The sequence below is a fragment of the Labrus bergylta genome, chromosome 24 (assembly GCF_963930695.1).
Source record: "Labrus bergylta chromosome 24, fLabBer1.1, whole genome shotgun sequence".
Classification (NCBI taxonomy): Eukaryota; Metazoa; Chordata; class Actinopteri; order Labriformes; family Labridae; genus Labrus; species Labrus bergylta.
Window position 1 is genome coordinate 8,226,772 of NC_089218.1, and position 19,221 is coordinate 8,245,992.

Here is a 19,221-nt window from a genome sequence, read left to right on the forward strand (position 1 = left end):
CAAACAGGAATCCTTTAAAAAGACTACTTGCAGAAGTTTTCATATTCTTTTGTTGTTGTAAGTTTAGGTATTTTATCAAAATCAATGCAAGAAAAATGTTGACCAAGTCTTGCCATTTCAAGCTCATGATGTTAAAAACATGATACCACTAGTTTATAAAAGAACAGAAATAATCAAAACAAGCAATAATGTGGTGAATACAGACAAAGAAAAGTATGATAAATAACAAAAGTTTGATTTAGTTTGCATTTCACTCAGAAATTCTTGATATGTCCAAACATTGAAAGTGAATAATGGAGACAGGTACAGGAGCAGAGCACATATTTGAGTTTTCTTTTCCTCTCTGGGACTGAACAAAAGGTCAAAAATCTTTAAAGCAAACTTTAATCATTAAGAAAAAAAGAACTCTTGAGTGGCATGTATCTACAGAAGAAAATACATTTAAAAAAACAGCAGACATTACTTTAGTGCTCCAAGCATCACGGTTTAAAGAACAAGATGCACCTCCAGTTCTTAGTTTTCATTTGAGAGGCAGACAGAAAAAAAGAGATGCGAAGATAGACAGAAATACCTTAAGATGGAATAACATGTGTGTAAAAATCATCAAAAGGAACAATACAAGAGAGAGAGAGAGAGAGAAAAAAAAGAATAATGCAGTTTCAAAGAGGGAACACAACCCCAGATGAATCAGGCCCACCTCAAAGAGGCAGTTACAACTATTTGGACCGTACAACATGTCAACAGAACAACGAACAAAAGGTCTCCATCCAGAGAACAGCCATAAAAAAAAGGGATTTTGGCCATAAAAGGCCAGCAAACGTCCGCATGAGCCTTTTTTTAGTCTGGCAATCAAAATCACGTTCCATTTTAACAGCATAGCCCATGCCGAGGCCCGGGCTGAGATCTGAAAAAAAAAAAATGGGGGGGGAAAAACTGAGGTGAAGGATGAAAAGGAGGAAGAGAGAAGGATTGTGAAGAAGAGGAAGAAAGACAAGAGAGGGGGACAGGGGATAAACAAACAGAACAAGGAATGTGGAGCCATGGGTGGATAAAAAGATGGAGAGAATTCCAGGAAGAGATAGAGAACGACTGAGGGAGCAAGGGGGAAAAAAAGGAGGCATATGGGTTTGATTACAAGACGATGATGTCATATACGTGTGTCAGGTAATCAGCCCTGGGGTTGTGTGTATCGCACGAGTATGTCAGAAGGAGTGTGTCAGGGCAAGACCGGGCCTTGTCTGTGACAACTGCAGAGAGAGGCCTGTGTGTGATGTGCAGCAGAAATCACACTCAGTGAGAGGGTGAGTGTGTGTCTTTGTCTGGCTTAGACAGGTTAATAAGTTCCTTAACACACACACTCACACACACACATTGCTGCAAGGTAAAATAAGTGTCAGGCAGCTCCAGCAGAGGTAGTACATGCATTGAGTTCTGTGATATCTCTCGTTTCCATCTGGTTTGGACATTAATGGTTTGTCAAATTCATGGTGGATATCAGGTACCAGTCCTAACACATACACACGTACACACGTAAAAGTGCACTTCCAAACTGAAACACAGGTGTCCTTTGCTGCAAGCTTTTGCAACACTTGACTGTGCTCATATAACAGCTGGATTTTTCATCATGTTCAGCCTGAAACTCGACAAGTAAAAGAAATCAAGGATATCCCATGTCACTGGTTCACTCATACAACATTAAAAGAAGAGGTCAAGTCATTGCCGTGAAGCCCATAACACTCCCTCGTATTTATGTCAACATGTTTCAAGACTAGTTTGAGTAACTGAGTAGAGCGCCAGCCAATCCACAAATTTCACAAAGTTGAAGAGAATTTCAATAATTTTGCAGAAAATAAGTCGCATCAATGCCCGTTCTCACCCACGACTCTGATGTTCATTTTAGGAGTTTGGTGAATTGAGGGATTTTTATTTTTTTTGACAGTGACAGTGTGAATAATGATAAGAGTTCAAATGGATGGAGTAGCATGACATCAAGGTACTCAGTCAGAATAAAACTGGAAACGTTACAATTATAAGGTAGACATTTAAACCACTAAGCCAAAGGGACTTTTTTGACAATGTAAAATCTTTGACCATAGATAGCCTTACAGAGAAAGTCAAAGTTGGAAAGACACAAGCTTCTGTAAACAAAAGTCATCGCCTTCTTCCAAGGGGAAATAAATCCTTCCATTCATGCTTGTAGCTCATTTGTAATCTTGAATTTCCAGGAAGTCCCAGCTCACAAAAACAAAACAGAATCTAAAAATGCCGGAAGACGATCCTTTGAGATTTAACAACTGCTTTGCCAAACCGCACACGCTGCTCATGAAAACCCAAATCCCAAACCTCCACATTCTTCTGAGCATCGTCAGCAAAATAGTCATCTAATCAAGGTTACATAATACGTCTTCATCCTACCTCTATTTGTCATTTAGCAGAGGCTTGTCACAGCAAACATGTTTGTGTGGCGTGATCTTCTGTTTGATCCCCAACATCTGTTTTATGTGTACACTACTCTGGGCCTCAAATTTGTCAGAATCTAGAAATAGAATCTAATTTTGGATGACCGAATTGTTTGTTCCACGAACAAACAATTTGCTGCGAGGAAATGGAAGAGAACACTAAGCTAAAACACATCATAGTTTAGGGCCAGAGCTGGAGGGCAGTTGTTGCACTCTGTGACTCTGTAGCTGGGGGTTATGAAGTATTGGTGTTTTAAACTCCCTGAAATCAATCATGCTTTATACAAGTGTGCACTACAGTGCCCCAATTCCCATGGTGTTGTTGCAAAGTATTACAATTCTACTCTGAAGACTCCAGAGTGCTTCAGGAAAAAAAGGCTTTCTGAGCCTTGGAAACAGAAATTGGTTCCTCTAAGAAGCAAGAAAGAGACAAGGCTCATGTCATTCTGGTTGTCCTTCCAACTCCTCCAGACTCTGAACTTTAGGCTGTAAGCTGTCAACAACTGATGTGACAACTACCAAATGGTGTTGAGCGTACTGAATAACAAATGTACGTCTAGCAGTATTGTCCAAACAACTCTTCAAATTATTCGTGTTTGCTCAGGCAACATGGCAAGTTTCTGGCTAAAAACAAATGCTATTTTTGGCTGCTATTGGCGTCATTAGCCATCCAAACTTTTTCCACACAGTCTCATTCACTATGGTCCAACAAAAGTCTCCTCCAATTGGTCAAAAAGTTTGTGATTAGTTGCAATTTATTACACAAGTCGCTGGGCCACATGTTTTCATTTTACCTCTTTTTAGGAATTAGTGAGTCATGTCTGGCTCTAAAGCCCATCTGCCACCAACAAAAGTCAAGTTACCATTTTGGATACCATATTCCCTCCATGTTACCAGTCGATATCATGATTTGATTATTAGCCAATCATTTACCATTGGAGGTGAATACTGATACTGGTATTAGGACTGGAACGATTCTTGTTGGAAGGATGGGTATTTAAATCTTGTGGACTCAACTGATAAAACCAACAACCTGCTTCTGATCATTGTTAGTTTTATACGTAATAAATGACAGTATGAATGGGAAAACCAGGGTGCTTGTTACTTTACTGAGTATTGTCTGGCAAACATTCAGTTGAGAAGAGAGGTCATGACTTCTTGCGTTTAACCGTCACCACTTTATTGGGCAAAGATGTCAGTATTTTTTTATTTAAAAGTCCTGCCAAGTACAGCTTAAAACTGATCATTAAAATATGTGTCCTTTAGCTTGGTGGGCAGAGATTGCAGCTTAGTATTTAATACATGTGACCTCATCCATTGTGCAACCATGACATATTTTACTCAGTAGGCAGGAGACAGGAGTCTTGGCTTTGTTTCTTGCTTGATGGCTGGATTCAGTTAGAACTCTTAACGTATTGCCTGAAAACATTTAGTGACAGAATGAACTTTTTTTTTACAGACTGACATGTACATGTGAGTAATTTGCTGTCTTATTGAATGTCATGCACTGTTGCCTTACACTAAACATGAGGTCCTGCTGTTCTTGAGTAGTGTTTGTAGGAAAGCATTATGTCATTACTTGAGTTCTCCATATGTTTCTGCCCCATGCAATGTCACCAGTCTCATTGTTTTCCACTAAACAATAGAGACACTGACAGCTAAGATCTAAACTCTGTAAACAATCACCAAAATTTACTCTTATCATGTTGCGATAGATTAAACAAATTACGAACACTTTTCAGAGACAGATCTAGTCAACAGATTACGTTTCAAAGATGTGTGGGTTATGTAAGAGCAATCTGATAATTCAAGTCAAAACGAAAGCACTTTTAACTGAACAAAGTGCCACTGATGAAGAGATTAGTGCTATGCTAACTTTGTGATTGAATTAAATTCCATGATTTGTTTGTGATGCCATTACCTTAAAGCCACTTTAACACACACAGTTTCAGTGTCTAAATACCTAACCCAAGCTTTGGATGCCAGCTCATAATGCTGGCTGTGAGAGTACTGCATTGCCTTTCAGAAGTGGAAAGTTACAAAGCACATACGCCTAAGATCTATATGGTAGTGCAAATTTGAGGAAGTTGGACCATTTTCCACCAAATATCTGAGAGTAAAAATTAACCCCATTTCACACTGCTTGACCAATCTAGTAGTTTATTAAACTTTATTCCTGTTCTGGTTTTCAGGCTATGTAGATTGAGACTGAAAGGAAAAAGTTATGAACAGACAAGATATCCTACAAAGTTAACACTTCGTAGCTGCTGGTGGGCTAATTTATTTATCTTCAGAGAGCCAGGCGAGGTGGACTTTTTGCCAAACTATTGGCCCCCTCATCTGTAGCTTTGAATCTATAGTACAGATGTGAAAACTTTTGTTTTAATGTAACTCTTGGACATGAAGTGAAAACACAAACTGGTTTTCTTCTGGGCCGTGAAAGTGGGTAGAGTCCATAGAAAGTACTTATCTATTATTATTATTAGGACTAGATGTTCATATGTATGTACTTTCACCTGAGTTACATTTTTTAAATGCAGGGCTATTATTATACATTTGTTATATGGGTCTGAAAATGTTTTAAAAATTGCTGCATACTGATATAAAATATCAAATTACACTGTTAAATCTGATATAAATGGAGCCTGAGAAAGGAACCATGTTGTGGGAAAAAATGAATTCCTGAAAACTAAGTCAGCCACCAAAACATCATCCCTAGCTTATTAGCAGTTTTAACATTCCTGAGTGAGGTTGCTGCTAACAGCTAGTGGCACCTCATGATTCCAATTTCAGTGAAACCATTCAAATATGAAGACAAGTCAAAGATTTGTGTAACATGTCTTGTCTCGTACTTCAGCATCGGTCTCAATTACAAATCCTCTTCCAAGAATTTCTCATTAACTTTTGAAGCTTTATTCTTTATTCCTCCTTTCTTGGCTCAATATGTTGACGAGAGGCAGAGGGAGAAATACTGAAACTCGAACTGCTTGTCTCTCCTCGACTACATGCCTTGCCTCCAGAGCAGTGACAGAACCGTCAGATATTTCACACAATACATACGTCAAGAAAAAAAAAACCTTTCCCTCTTCTCTGCCACATCCTCTCGTTTAACAGTTATGAGCACTTACACATACGAGCAAGCACACCCCCTTCTTGCGAGCCTCAGCAATGCAAAGCTCCATATAAGGACATGTTGATGATGTAATGGTCCATAGGCAGGGAGCACATCCCTTATTGTTTGGTCTGAGTGCAGGAATGCCTACATTACGGCTACTCAGTGAGTGAGACACACACAGAGAGGAAGAGAGGAGGGTCGGGTGTTGTACGGCAAGATCATGAGCTTATGGCTGTGAAGCTGGGAAAGCCTTTGGCACAGGTAGGCACTTTCAACAAAACTTCTTAGACTTTAAAAAAGTTGCCGATAGTTTGAATGGCTTAGAAGTGAATCCATGGTGAGGGGAGCATCATTTTCTGCTTGTGTTCTTGCGTATTTAGTTGGTTTCATTGTGTGTTTTTAAAGTACCTCTTTTTGGTTGTTAGGGTATTTTTTGTTCGTCTCTGAAATGTCTGATGATCAAACAACTTAGTCTGCCAACTTCATATAACTCAGTAAAATGCTTTTCAACTTAAAAAAGGTGAAAAGAGCTAGCATTTCAAAGCACTTCAAGATATTTCTGAGAATGTAGAGAAGTTCAAGTTTTAAATGGTTCTTCAAAATGATTTGAATGAAAAAGAAGTATTTAAAAACTTTGTAACTCTCAAAAGAGGGGAGTTGCACCGTATCAGTCTTATTCCCTCTTTTAATACTGTTGTGAATATCCATGAGGAAAAGCTGAAACATTTTTTGATTCATTCATCTGAATCTGAAAGAACAGCTCTGATGTGCTGAAGAGTTAGACTCTGCTGTCTCACAATGCAAACTCCACCAAAGATGTTCAGTGTTAAATCCATAATGAGGCTCAGTGTTGTGAGAGACGGTTGAAAGCGCGGAACATTTGCAGCAAATCAATTGTGATGTGATTTTTATGAAGATAACATCATTGTAGAAACACTGAAAGCCAAGTTTCAAACAAACAAGTAACATGAAATTAAAAGTAAAAGTATTTAAGCATTCGATATGAACAGGAAATGACTTTGTTGTAAGCACGATAGCAGATACTTGATTACATAACTTCTGTAATTAGACTTCATTTTTAATACTGTACATGCATCCTTTTATTTTGGTAAGAGGAATAAAGAAAAGTTTTATAGTTGAGGGAATGACATTAAAATGATGGATTCAGTCCGATGTAATCACTTCTTGTCCTGACAAACTTGACGGTGGTTGATAAAATCTTTATTTTAAAAATATGTAATTTTTTAAACTCTGCTTTGGTTGTTGGTTTATGTACTTTAAATTTCATTCACGACACAGATTTGTGGGCTAATTTTCTTTGTATTCTGTACCAGAAGAACTGTTAATCTATTAGATTTAGCCACAGAAGGTTCAGATGTCTCTTGGTTACATAATGCTCCATTAACCATATGACCACGGTGAGGAAGTTAATAAAGATCAGAGCTCTATACTTTACACACGTTGATTGGACACTGGGGGCATATCACTTCGCCTGTGCGGACTTTAAACACAGTCAACACACAACACCATCCCCTTCAAACTGCCTGTGTGTGCGTGTGTGTATACAGGATATATCGGTCTGTACATTCATGACCTAATCACTTGTGGTTCGGAAATGGCCCTGACATATGGGACGTGTACCACAGCTTTAGGCAACGGGTGAGCCACAGTTTCCAGCTTTGAGAGCCACGTAAAGAGAGGGAAACCCTCGGTAAAGCTGCTCGTTGTGACTCTTTTAGTCTTGGCTAACTGCTCCCACTGTATGTTTCCTTCTTCTGTTTTATTGCATTCTTGTAGGTGAAAATGTGAGGAAAAAATAGATTTGCAACAATGCCAAAAACAATCAAGTTAACGAAAGATATCCTACATTTGGGACTTTTTATCCATGACACATTTACAACCCACAGAGGTGGTCGTGCATCCGATCCTATACAAACTTACTGCCTGTTGAAAAGGTTGCAAAGGCTGCAGAGTGGGTGGTAAGGTGTCTTGTAACACTGATAGCCATGAAACTGTTATGTCACCAGCTTTATGCTCAGCACTTTGCAATTTATTCCTCCAAAATGTTCTTTCCTGCTGCAAAGAGGTCTGCATAAAAGGGCTGCTCTCCAACGAAGGCGAGATAAAAAAAAAAAATGATGGGGAAATGGGACGAATGCTTTATAGATTAGCTGTAATAATTATGTGCTCCCTTAACGTGTAAAGCAACGGCTTCTGCAGACTTATTACAGACGATGAAAGCTGGTCAGTTAGGCTGCTACTGCTCTTTAAAATGATGTCCGTCTCATCAACTAGTTAAGGGTGAGCTGCTGGGCAATGTTTCCCCCAAAGATCACCTCTTGTTTCGTCTTCCAAACTAAATAACATTAAATCTAATAATGAAATTTGTCTAGGCCAAATACCCTGATCTATGTGTGTGTCCTTAAGGATAAAAGTTCAGGAGCAAGTGACCAACATTTCCTTACGCACCACAAAGTGCATTGGGAATACAGGGCTGTAGTAAAATGTAGGTATAAAGTGCTAAAAGTGATTTCAATGGTGTGAGGGGAGCCGTGTATTTTGGGCTAAGAGCAGTTTCCTCTCAATGGGTTTGCTTTTATAAGCGAAAAGCGACCTTGTGTCAGTTTACAGGATTTATATCCAGTTCAGAGTTCAACTGAACTGGATATATCCAGTTGTTTTTTTTTTTATTTAAGCGATAGGCAGCTTTTCCAGTCCTTCAAGAGAACAGAGTTCATTTCTCTTTCTATTTGGGTAGATGACATCACTAGAAAAACAGCAAGACTGAGATAAGACATTAAATAAACAGTGATTACAGACGACAGGCTAGTTTGCAGGAGAGATGTCTGAGTGTTTGCTTAGCAACTGCGTACACATTCTATTCAGAGAAAATGTCATTTTTCAAAACTTTTGTGTCTAGATAAAGCGGGCATACTTTTCCCTTAGTCCTTGAAAAAGTATGAAAGATAACTAAAATGTTTAGTCAGCACTTCATGCAGCCAGTTTGTAACAAGGGCGAACTTCATGTCAACAAAGCTAGACAGGAAAATGATCAGAGCACAGGGAGTACACACAGATCTCAAAGTGAAAATGGGTTTATAAAAGGCTTTTAAAAAGGGATTTGGGTTTAGTTTACAGTGTTGAAGCTTCAATGCCTTAAATTCAGGACAAGGCGAGCTGAAACTAAAAATGCAAGCGTTGGTTTATTTAAAACCAACAGTAGAGAAAAATTATGCCAAGTAAGTGACTGTTTTGTCATTAAATGTGTAGGCCGCCCTTTAATGTTACAAGTGAGTACAAGTACATGTTATAAGTGAAACTAAGCAGTGTCACTTATTACAGTATAATGCAGTAGATTAGAAGTATGAAGTGACTTGAGATGGAAGTACTAAAGTAAAGGTTCCTCAACTTAAAAAGGACCATGAACAATACTTTTTTAATTCCATGTTGGTCGTTAACCTTTTTGGCCACAAACGTATCCCTTAACTGACACTTACTTGGGTGATTTTGAATCTGTACACAGTTAACATAAATCAATCTAATAACACAACTTATAAGTATATTTGCTTCACAAAAACATAACTGCCCTGAAAAAAAACATCTCCTAATGCACTTAAACCACACTAATAATGAAGTCTTATTCATAGCCTTTGTTATATTTTATGGGGGTGTTGTTAGGTCAGCATCTAATTGCACCACATGGCTTCATGCAGTCACACGTGTCTCCTTTGAGCTCCCACCCTTTTAGCAGCTACTGAAGAAAATAAATGACACACACTCAGAAAAGTGACCCACCCTACCATACTTACATCATAGCCCACAATCCAAGTGTACATGTGGAATCAGTGCTCCTTGAGTGTGTGTTGGTGTGTGTGTGTGTGTGTGTGTGTGTGTGGGGGGGGGGGTTCTGTATAAACTCTGAGGGACTGTAATTGCCTATGAAAGCAGGGGGAATTCCTTTAAATGTATTTTAAAAAAACGGGGAGGGTAGTTGGTGGTGGTTTTGGGTGAGGGGGGTGCAGGGTTGGTAGTAGAGGAACCCCTTAATTAAAGGATTGTTCCATGCCAGTGGGCCATCTGTGTGTAAATGCCTGGCAGCTGCACACACACTGCAGTCATAACATAGTTTCCCCTTGGGGCTGAAGGCACGGTGATGTATGCATGTGCCAGACGCACTGACCCCGGCTATGCATTGTACTTTGAGCACTTTAAGTTGTTCCAGTGGCACATGTGTGTTGGAGGACATCTTGGGAATCATCTGAGTACTTTTTAACCTGTAATGGTATTTAAACAGTATGTACAAAAATGACATACAAGTAGTTCTAACGTATGAAAGAGTGAGTTACATAATGAACAGACCATCCACAAGTTTGCCTTCATAAAGTATTGCTTTAGTTTTTCTGATTTCATTGTGGAATCAGTTTGTCTTTTTTTATTCCCCCGAAACAGCGTTATAATTCCCCTACCATAACGCTTGTTTTATCTGGTTAGATTATTGTCAGTGTTTTACATCAACAATTTGGCGTCATGTCAGTCTTTTCCAATCATTTCCCAAATGACTCAGTGAGGGCCATCTGGTACACCATGAAGAACATTGGAAACTTTTTGAAATAAACTGATTGTAAAAGTCATGGTTAGATATTTATAGCAGTAACTCAGGTTTTCAAACCACTGGAGAATTAGTTGGTAACAAGGGGATACAAAAAAAAATCACCACAGGCATTCCAGACTACCAATTTAAGAGAGTTAAAGCTATGTTTTTTATGACGTGTTAAATTTTCCATGACATTAAACGTTAAGTCCTGCTCAGAAATGCAGGTAAATCACAGTGTTTATGATGTGTCAGTGTTTGGAAAAGTGGACCCAATGGGTAATGACAGTGGGGGTGTGGAGTTACTTCAGAACTTTTCATGCATACTTAAAGCCTATAGAAGAAGAAATAACCTTCAATCCAGGTCAATCAAGTAAAATTATTGTAAATTTCAAGACTTATATGATTGGTGTGACATTTCTTTATTTTTATGCACATATTAAATTATCACATATCTGAATTGGTTTGCTGAAACACCATATTTTCTTGTTTTTATTTCTTACAGGTTGAAGCTGTTAATTGATCAGGAAAAGGCCTACCAAGAAAGAAAGGAAGAAGATAATAATAAAAAGGTCACAAGTCTGAAGGAGGAGCTGACAAAACTCAAGTCATTTGCGTTGGTGGTTGTGGATGAACAGCAGCGTCTCACTGAACAGCTGAATCAACAAACAGCCAAGGTGCAGGAACTGAGTGACAGCGCCTCACAAGCCCAAGAGGAGCTGAGCTCAGCTAATGCTCGACTACAGGAGGAGGAGCAAAAGGTCTTTCGCTTGGAGGCTGAGCTGAGTGACCAAAAGGGTCGATACCATCAGGAACAAGAGGCCATGACTGCCAAATTGACCACTGAGGATGCCCAAAACAGGCAGCTGCGTCTCAAAATGTCAACTCTCAGCAGGCAGCTTGATGAGCTGGAGGAGACCAACAAGACACTGCGCAGAGCTGAGGAGGAACTGCAGGAGCTGAGGGATAAAATAAGTCGTGGTGAGTGCGGAAACTCTAGCCTCATGTCTGAGCTCGAAGAGTTACGGAAAAGGGTCCTTGAAATGGAAGGGAAGGATGAAGAGTTGATCAGGATGGAGGATCACTGCAGGGACCTCAACAAGAAACTGGAGAAAGAGGCAAATCAAAGCCGGAGCCTGAAAGCTGAGGTCGATAAACTGAACAACAGAATTATGGACTTAGAGAAACTGGAGGATGCTTTCAGCAAGAGCAAACAAGAATGCAGCTCACTCAAAAGCAACATGGAGAAAGAGAAGACAGTGTCAAAGGTTCTGACCAGTGAGCTTGAAGTGTTGAAAATCAGGGTCAAAGAGCTTGAGACTGCTGAGAGCCAATTGGGAAAGACAGAGTTGAGTCTGAAGGAAGATCTCACCAAGTTAAAGACTCTCACAGTCATGCTTGTGGATGAGAGGAAGGCAATGGCGGAGAAGTTGAAGCAAATGGAGAACAAAGTCCAAAACAGCACTGGCAAACTTCAGGCTGAACAGGATAAAGTTACATCAGTCACAGAGAAGCTGATTGAGGAAAGCAAGAAAGCCCTGAGGTCTAAGGCTGAACTGGAGGAGAAAATGTGCAGCGCTACAAAGGAAAGGGATGACTTGAAAGCAAAGCTGAGAGCTGAGGAGGAAAAGAGCAATGATATGGAGTCGAAGATCAATATGATGAAGAAAAGGTTGCAATCGCTAGAGACCATTGAAAGAGAGCACCTGAGAAACAAAGCAAAAGAGGAGCACATCAAAACACCCATTGCTAACCGCTTCCAACAAGAAGACAACAAAGTCAAAGACTTGACGCAGGAGGTTGAACGCCTCAGACGCAAATTAAAAGACATGAAGGTGGTGGAAGGTGACCTCTTAAAAACAGAGGAGTTTGAGTCACTGGAGAAACGATTCAACAACGAACAAGAGAAAGCTAAAGCCTTGATGGAAGAGCTGGAAATATCCAGGAATGAACTTTCAAAGTACCAATTGGCAGAAAAGAAAGAGTGCAACCAAGAGCACGTTCTCTATAAGCGCTTGAAGGATGAGGAGGCAAAGTCAAGTCACTTGACGAGAGAGGTAACAGCTTTGAAAGAGAAGATCCATGACTTTATGGGAACAGAGGACTCAATTTGCCGCATGAAAACTGACCACTCTACACTGCAAAGAAAACTGACCCAGCAGGAGGTCAGAAACAAAGAACTGGCCAGAGAGATGGAGACACTCACAAGAGAGCTTGAGAGATACAGACGATTTAGCAAAAGTCTTCGTCCTGGCATGAATGGAAGGCGTTTTTCAGACCTCCACGTTTCCACAAAGGAAGTTCAGACTGAGCCACTTGACCTCATGTCCCCGAACTGCAAGACAATCGCACCGCTGGAACGGGCTGTGGTAAACGGGAAGCTGTACGATGAGAGCGAAACTGAAGACAATGCAAACTACAGCAATGAGCTTCAACTCAGCAAATGTAGCCCCTCGCTTATCAATAATGTAAATAACCTCAACAACAACATGAGAAGAGCCAGAGTCCCGTTCCTTAAAAACAAAGACACACCACATCAGGTGAACGGCAAAGTGCAACCGCGGCAGAACGGCAACCACGTCCAGTCTGGAGATGTTGTGTTGACCCACAGTCCTGGGCAACCTCTGCACATTAAAGTTACTCCTGACCACGGACATAACACAGCAACATTAGAGATCACCAGCCCGACCACAGAAAACACCCAGTCATTCACCAGCACTGCCGTCATACCCACAAGTGGAGGTCCACCCAAACAGAGAATTACCATCATTCAAAATGCTTCCATGTCCCCAACTGCAAAATCCATTTCCCCAACAATCAAATCCAAAGGTTCGCCAATATCCGACGGTCTGTGTTCACCTGATAGATCCCTGTCACCTTTCACCATGGCCACATACTCCAGAGCAATGACTCCGGATTCTTGCGGCTCTGTTACGCCAGACAGAGCCATGTCACCTATTCAAATTGTGTCGGTCACAACAGGCACCCCTGACCGCTCCCTATCCACAGAGCCGGTGGAGGTTGTTGGAGGACATGCCGTCTTCCGTGTGTCGCCAGAAAGGCAAACCAGCTGGCAGGTGCAGAGGTCAAACAGCTCTGGGCCAAATGTCATCACAACAGAGGACAACAAAATCCACATTCACTTAGGGAGCCCCTTTATACAGAGCATCAGCACTCCGACACAAACACTGAGTCCGTGCCATACCCCTGGACTCCAGGAGCAGAGGACTCAGGTGCTTGCAAATTGCAGTACTCCTACTCTCAAAGGCAACAGCAAAATCACAAGTAGCATCATGATTAAGCCCACCTCTACCCCAATCCAAAGGCCATCACAAATTACAGTAAGTAATGTCTATGACTGACCTGACAACCCCCCCCCCCCCCCAAATCTCTCCATCCCATCCTTTGTTACTGAATCCCTCCCATCACATCCAGTCCCACCGTAGACCTTTAGGCCCCAGCTGTATCCCCTGATACATTTACATGTCTGTTTTACATAATTTATGTGCTTAAACCAAGGTTTGAATGTCTTCCTTTTATTTTGGTTGAGGTGCTTGGTTTTGTGTGACACATTCAAACAATTGTTTGCTTGCATGAGAAAAAAAATACAATTTGAAAGCACTAGAAAATTGATTGTTTTTGTTGACATAACACAAGGTTTTAACTTATGTGCACTTACTGTATTGTACTCAGTGGCTTATTTGCCATGTAGTCAGATTATTCACACTGATGTATCATACCAGTTTTATACTTCATATAACACATATTGCATTATATTAAGTTGTTTGGTTTTCTGAGAATTAAAGTGTGCAAAAACAAGTGTTTTTATTTTAGTTTTTCGTCCATGCTTGCCCATTTCATTTATTCACTAAATCCGGCATGTTTTGAATGTGTAAAATTAAAAGAAATAGTGCAAGGAAAATGCAAATATTCTAATATCAGTTGTTTGATTTAAATAATGATGCATGCAAAGAAAGTTTTCAATGATTTAGAGAGTAAGTATGTCAGAGTAAGAGCTCGAACTTGACCGGATTACAAACAGAAAAACATTTTCATCTTTTTGAATTCTCACGTGTCTACTTGCTTGAGTTAAAATCATAGGTTGATGTCATAGTTTCTTTTTACGTCCAGAACACAACAGTGTGCGAGAATGAAAACCAGCATGATGAAAATTTAGGAGTTTTTTGAAATGATACAACGGAAACTCTGCTTGAATCCTTTCAACCTCAGAGTGGTGGCTGCTGTGAGAGGTGAATCTTTTCTAACAAAACATGAGTACAGTTCAGTGGATGGAAAAATTAAGGCATTCAAAAGCTTTCAGTTATCTTCCTGCCTGAATGCACCAAAAACGTTTCACGTGTGTTCACCAGTTCAGATCTAAAAATGTCAGGGTTTTTAAGAATTAGATTAAAAGACACAAACTCTAACAATCACATGACTCTCAATAAACAAACTAACCTAGAAGCTTATCAAAACAATGTTACTGAGGCTTTCACTTTATCCTGACCATCATTAACACGATTTGCGTTTCCTTGACTAAGCTCAATCCTGGCCTAAAATGACATTTTTGTGATCCATTAGGGATCAAAACTATCAACAGAATCTTAATTTAAAGTTTTAACTATATCATTTTCTGAGCCAGGAATCAGAACTTCCTATAGTTCCCATTTCTGAGAGCGCTTTACCCATTTAAACACACGATAACCATCCCTTCAAAGTCCCTTCAAAACTTGAATCAGTGTCTGGCTCTCAGATAAACCATGTCTCTGCTGATAGCTCAACCTCAGTGGTCTTTACTAGAAAAACTCACTTAGCTTGCTAGTCTTTGGTAGTAACCCAAAACGTCTGTTTTATTTTCTTTCTCTTATGAATCACATCCTTTGAAATGAGTCAGCACCAATGTTTCTCCGCGTAAATGCATTTTTCTTTGTGTGGTTTTATGCGCCCACAGTGGAAACCTTACCACATACGTGCGATTTGTTTAAATAAAATAAGCCTTCAAGGGCAGAACGAGATGATGAGCGGATGGAGACAGAAAGGATAGAAGGGAGGACGCAGTGGGGAGGATGTGGGATAGCTATCTCTATTGTGGCACACCATTAATTTCATGTCTCAATACAAAGCCAATGAAAGAAAACATCAACATAAAAATGACTTCTAAATCAAATCTTTTTTTGCACTAGGTTTTAGAAAATCTAGATCACAGCAAAAGTTTTTTCCCATGATAGTGAAGTCAGTTTATAAAGATGTAATGTGCAGAACAAAGTAACAAGCACTATATGAATCTGGTATTCTCCACTCTACTATAAAACATGTATTTAGTCCTCAGTGTCATCAAGATGGATCAAGACAACTGCTGCAGGAAAAAGGCGAAAGAAACCCAAACACACACATATACAAACACACAAACCAGTGTGACATGGAGGAGATGATTAAATCAAGCATTAAATTGAATGAGTGTGAAGGAGTGCAGCTGGAGAAACCAGATCCAAATCAGTCTGGGCACGATGAGATGATGCAGGCTGAGGCTAAACAAGATGCTATTCATTAAACTGCTGCTTTAGAGAGCATGCAGCAGCTGGGATTCACTGTCTGCGACCTCACTTAACCCCCTGACTCAGACTTAGACTTACTTGATTCATAAACTGTGCTTGTTAGCCAAGGGAGACTGATCTGCACACGGTATCCTTTGCCAAACTGATAAAACGAGTATCAAGTGACGCGCTGGAAGCTCGCTTGTTTTATTGAAAATCCTAAAGTGGTGCTAGCTTCCGTTGGCTAAAATTGAAGTTGAAATCACACTTAATTACAATGACACCGCCGATTTTGGAGAAAAGAATCCATCAAAAAACAGGAAAGACGATTTAATGTAAACAATTCGTTTCTGATTTAACTCAAATGCAGCCAAACAAGTCCACGTACAAGAAAGACAAGTTGTGTATCACTCTGCGACGGAGCAGATTTCCTCGTGTTAGCTATGATGATAATCGCAGAGGAATTTGCTCACCTTGACCGACAGGCTCAATAAAACCGAAGGCAGACAATAAAAACTGGTATGGGGCTTTTCTCTAAACAAAGGCTTTGAGAGTGTGAGCGCATAGTCGCTTTAAGCAGCCTCTCCCCCACTGCAACACAAGCACCAAAACAATCCTCCTGTTTGGTTGACATAGAAACAGCAGCGCCTGTACTACAGAGGAAGCACTTAGCTGAACTCCTGCTGCACTGCTGATATACGAGAGAACAAAGCCACACATTAAGGCCTCTCTTCCATGTAAAATCAACAGCACTCCCATGACTTGCAGCCCCGTACAGATTTTCTGCACCATTAGTCGTCCTGAAGCGCAGGCACTACTTATTCTGAAATGTATACCCCCGTATGAATATTTAAGGATGTCGTTCACTGCAGTTTTTTTGTTAATTCTTGAAAAACCTCAAGCCACACAAGAACATATCCAAGTGGTTTTCTCAAGAGAGAGAGAGAGGTTTTGTGTTGCCTGGGAATAAAGTCAGTGAGTGTGATGAAACTCATGGAAATACTGGAAGAAGTTTCAGTTTCACTCAGCTGCAGAAATGTGGAACAGATCGATGACACAGTTTGTCAAAGAAGAAGCTCCAGTTTCTATTTGTAATTAACACTCCTGCCCAAAACTTCTTTTTTTTTTTTTTGCAGAGTTTCAAAATGTTTTTTTGTTAAACACACATTACAGATATCCAAAATGCTGCAGCAATAATAATCGAATAGGTTATTGGAGGTGACCGAGAACATATCTCAAATTGTAATTACCTTTTACAAATGTCACTGCTGGGGAAAAAGGAAGAACCAAGCTTGATTAAAAATGAAACTATGTGCCAATTACATCCCCAGATAACTTTGAAGAAAAATAATTGCCCGCTGACTACTGCCAGGGAGTAATTTGGTCTCTGGAGAAGACAAACTATGAGCCCATCAACAGGCAGAGAGACTCAGACATGTGACTGTTTTTCTGTCCGGATATACAGATCTTGATCATGATTTACATGACTAATAGAGATGATTTAGGAATATCTGCACACAAATACACAATGAACGCAAGATTTATGTTATAAAAAGGAAATCATAAAGACTAATTTATGTGTGAGCTGTAGATTTATCACCATCTTGCAGAAAGTACACCAACCATACTAGAAGTGCAGGAGATGCGTATGTGTATGTGGAAACAGCTTGTCAGAGTCACAGTAAACAGGATGCGGTTTCTACAGTACATGGACCGATCCAAATCGATGTACCTCAGTGTCCAGGCACGCTGCTGGACAAGTAAACACACTGATTAGATAACATGATAGCATAGTAAGCGGAGCATTACGCTGTTTAAGAATCTCAGAAAGGCTACTTTTCTCATAATGATTCCCGTTCTTGTGATAAAGAAAAGAGATAATGCTGGTTTGGTCACAGCAGACACATGCAGTTGTTAATAATGGGATAAACTGGGAGAACAATGAGAAGTCATTTCTTGCATTAGGAGGTTTTTTTTTTTTTAAGCGGGCATACGAGGAAAACAATTAAACAAAAGCATTCAAACAGCTGCGACTAATTACGACTTCTACTTTTGAAAAGCTTTTGGGGTTATTTTTTCAATTAACTGATGAATGATTTTGCTCTGAACATGTCTAAGAATACTGAGATGCCTTTTATAAGATATTAGAATAGCTTAGATTATTTGTTTTAATTGTCCAAATGATTCATTGGCAAATACACATTTAAAGGATACAAAAAGGCAAACTATAAAACAACGCCTGAAGCCATCGAGGTACAGCAAAGATATGAAATCATGTTGAAGGAGTGACATGCATTATCCAGTGTCAGTCAGGGCAGAAGCCTCTCTTTCACTGGGAACATCGGTTAAGATATGAATAACAATTAGATCAAATATTGAATAACAGAAATGCATGACTAAACAGCCAAATTGCATGCTATCTAGTTACTGTGGGATAATCATCTGATAATCCTGTCTTGAAGGGAAACAGCCAAGTGTAGCATTCATGCAGTAAAACTTTGGCGGTGTGGTTATCCAGTGTCCATAAAATATGATTTCCTATCATCTAGTGGTCATTAGAAGTATTGCAGAAATCAAAATCACAGCCACTATCTGGTCAAACTTGCTGCTTTGCTTCCTGTATACTTCATATCGTATTTCCCCATCCTTCTAATTTTATTTTCAGTAAGAAAGTCCAAAAAGACCGATATTATTTCCACTCTTTGAGAAACTTCATCATCTGTTTGTGTTTTCTTCAACAGATACCTCCAGAGGCATTACGCCGACCAGGACCCACAAGAATCCCCAAACCGAAGGGCTACAGCTCCCAGAAAGGGACAAACAGCACGGCAGCAAACGTGGGACTGCAGAACAAGAGTCAGACTAATCAAACCACAGGGCAGCCTACAGCGCAAAACAACAACAACCCACATCTGATGAACCGCAGACTGTGATCATACATGACCCTCTGTCATTTGTTCTAAAAATGTTGGGGCAGAAGGTGGAAACATCCTCGTAGTTCCCTTGGATTTAAATAATAACAACTCTCTGCAAAGGAGAAGTAACAGGAGAACTGAAACGCTAAAGTTTGTACGTCTTTTCCCTGATTTAACTTAAGAACAGAACTCTTTTGATCATTTGTGGTGCTGAAAACTGCAAAGTGCAACATGTTAATGTGTCAATATAAACGTGAACTCATCGTATCGTTTGTAAATAAATGTGCAGAACTTTTGAGAAAATAGATTATTTAATATTTACAGTGATGCTGTCGAAGATGTCACTGACTGAAACTGAAGGGTTAAACTAGAAGTTACTTTATGTTGTTGAGAGAAAATGAATGTTTATTAGTTTTGAGATTGTATTAATTCATCTGTTAGAACAAACTATGGTTTATTTATTTTTAGGGATATTTTGAATCAGGTGGCAATAATGTACATAAGCGTAAAAGTGATGTGACGTGTAAAGCAGCTACTTGATAGTGATCATCTTTAAATGTGTTATTTGTGTCTCTTTTCGTTATCAATAAAGACTTTTTTATACCTG

General features: G+C 39.7%; 1 protein-coding gene across 2 annotated transcripts in view; it reads left to right on the plus strand.

Moving 5' to 3' along the window:
* Positions 1-19,211, plus strand: part of filip1l (filamin A interacting protein 1-like) — a 61,791-nt gene extending 42,580 nt beyond the window's left edge. For both annotated transcript variants that reach the window (XM_065951752.1, XM_065951753.1), the window contains exons 5-6: positions 10,671-13,506; positions 18,441-19,211. In XM_065951752.1, coding sequence (XP_065807824.1) covers positions 10,671-13,506; positions 18,441-18,632 — 3,028 coding nt within the window. In that variant the 3' untranslated portion in view covers positions 18,633-19,211. The remainder of the gene's footprint in view (positions 1-10,670; positions 13,507-18,440) is intronic.
* Positions 19,212-19,221: the final 10 nt, after the last annotated feature.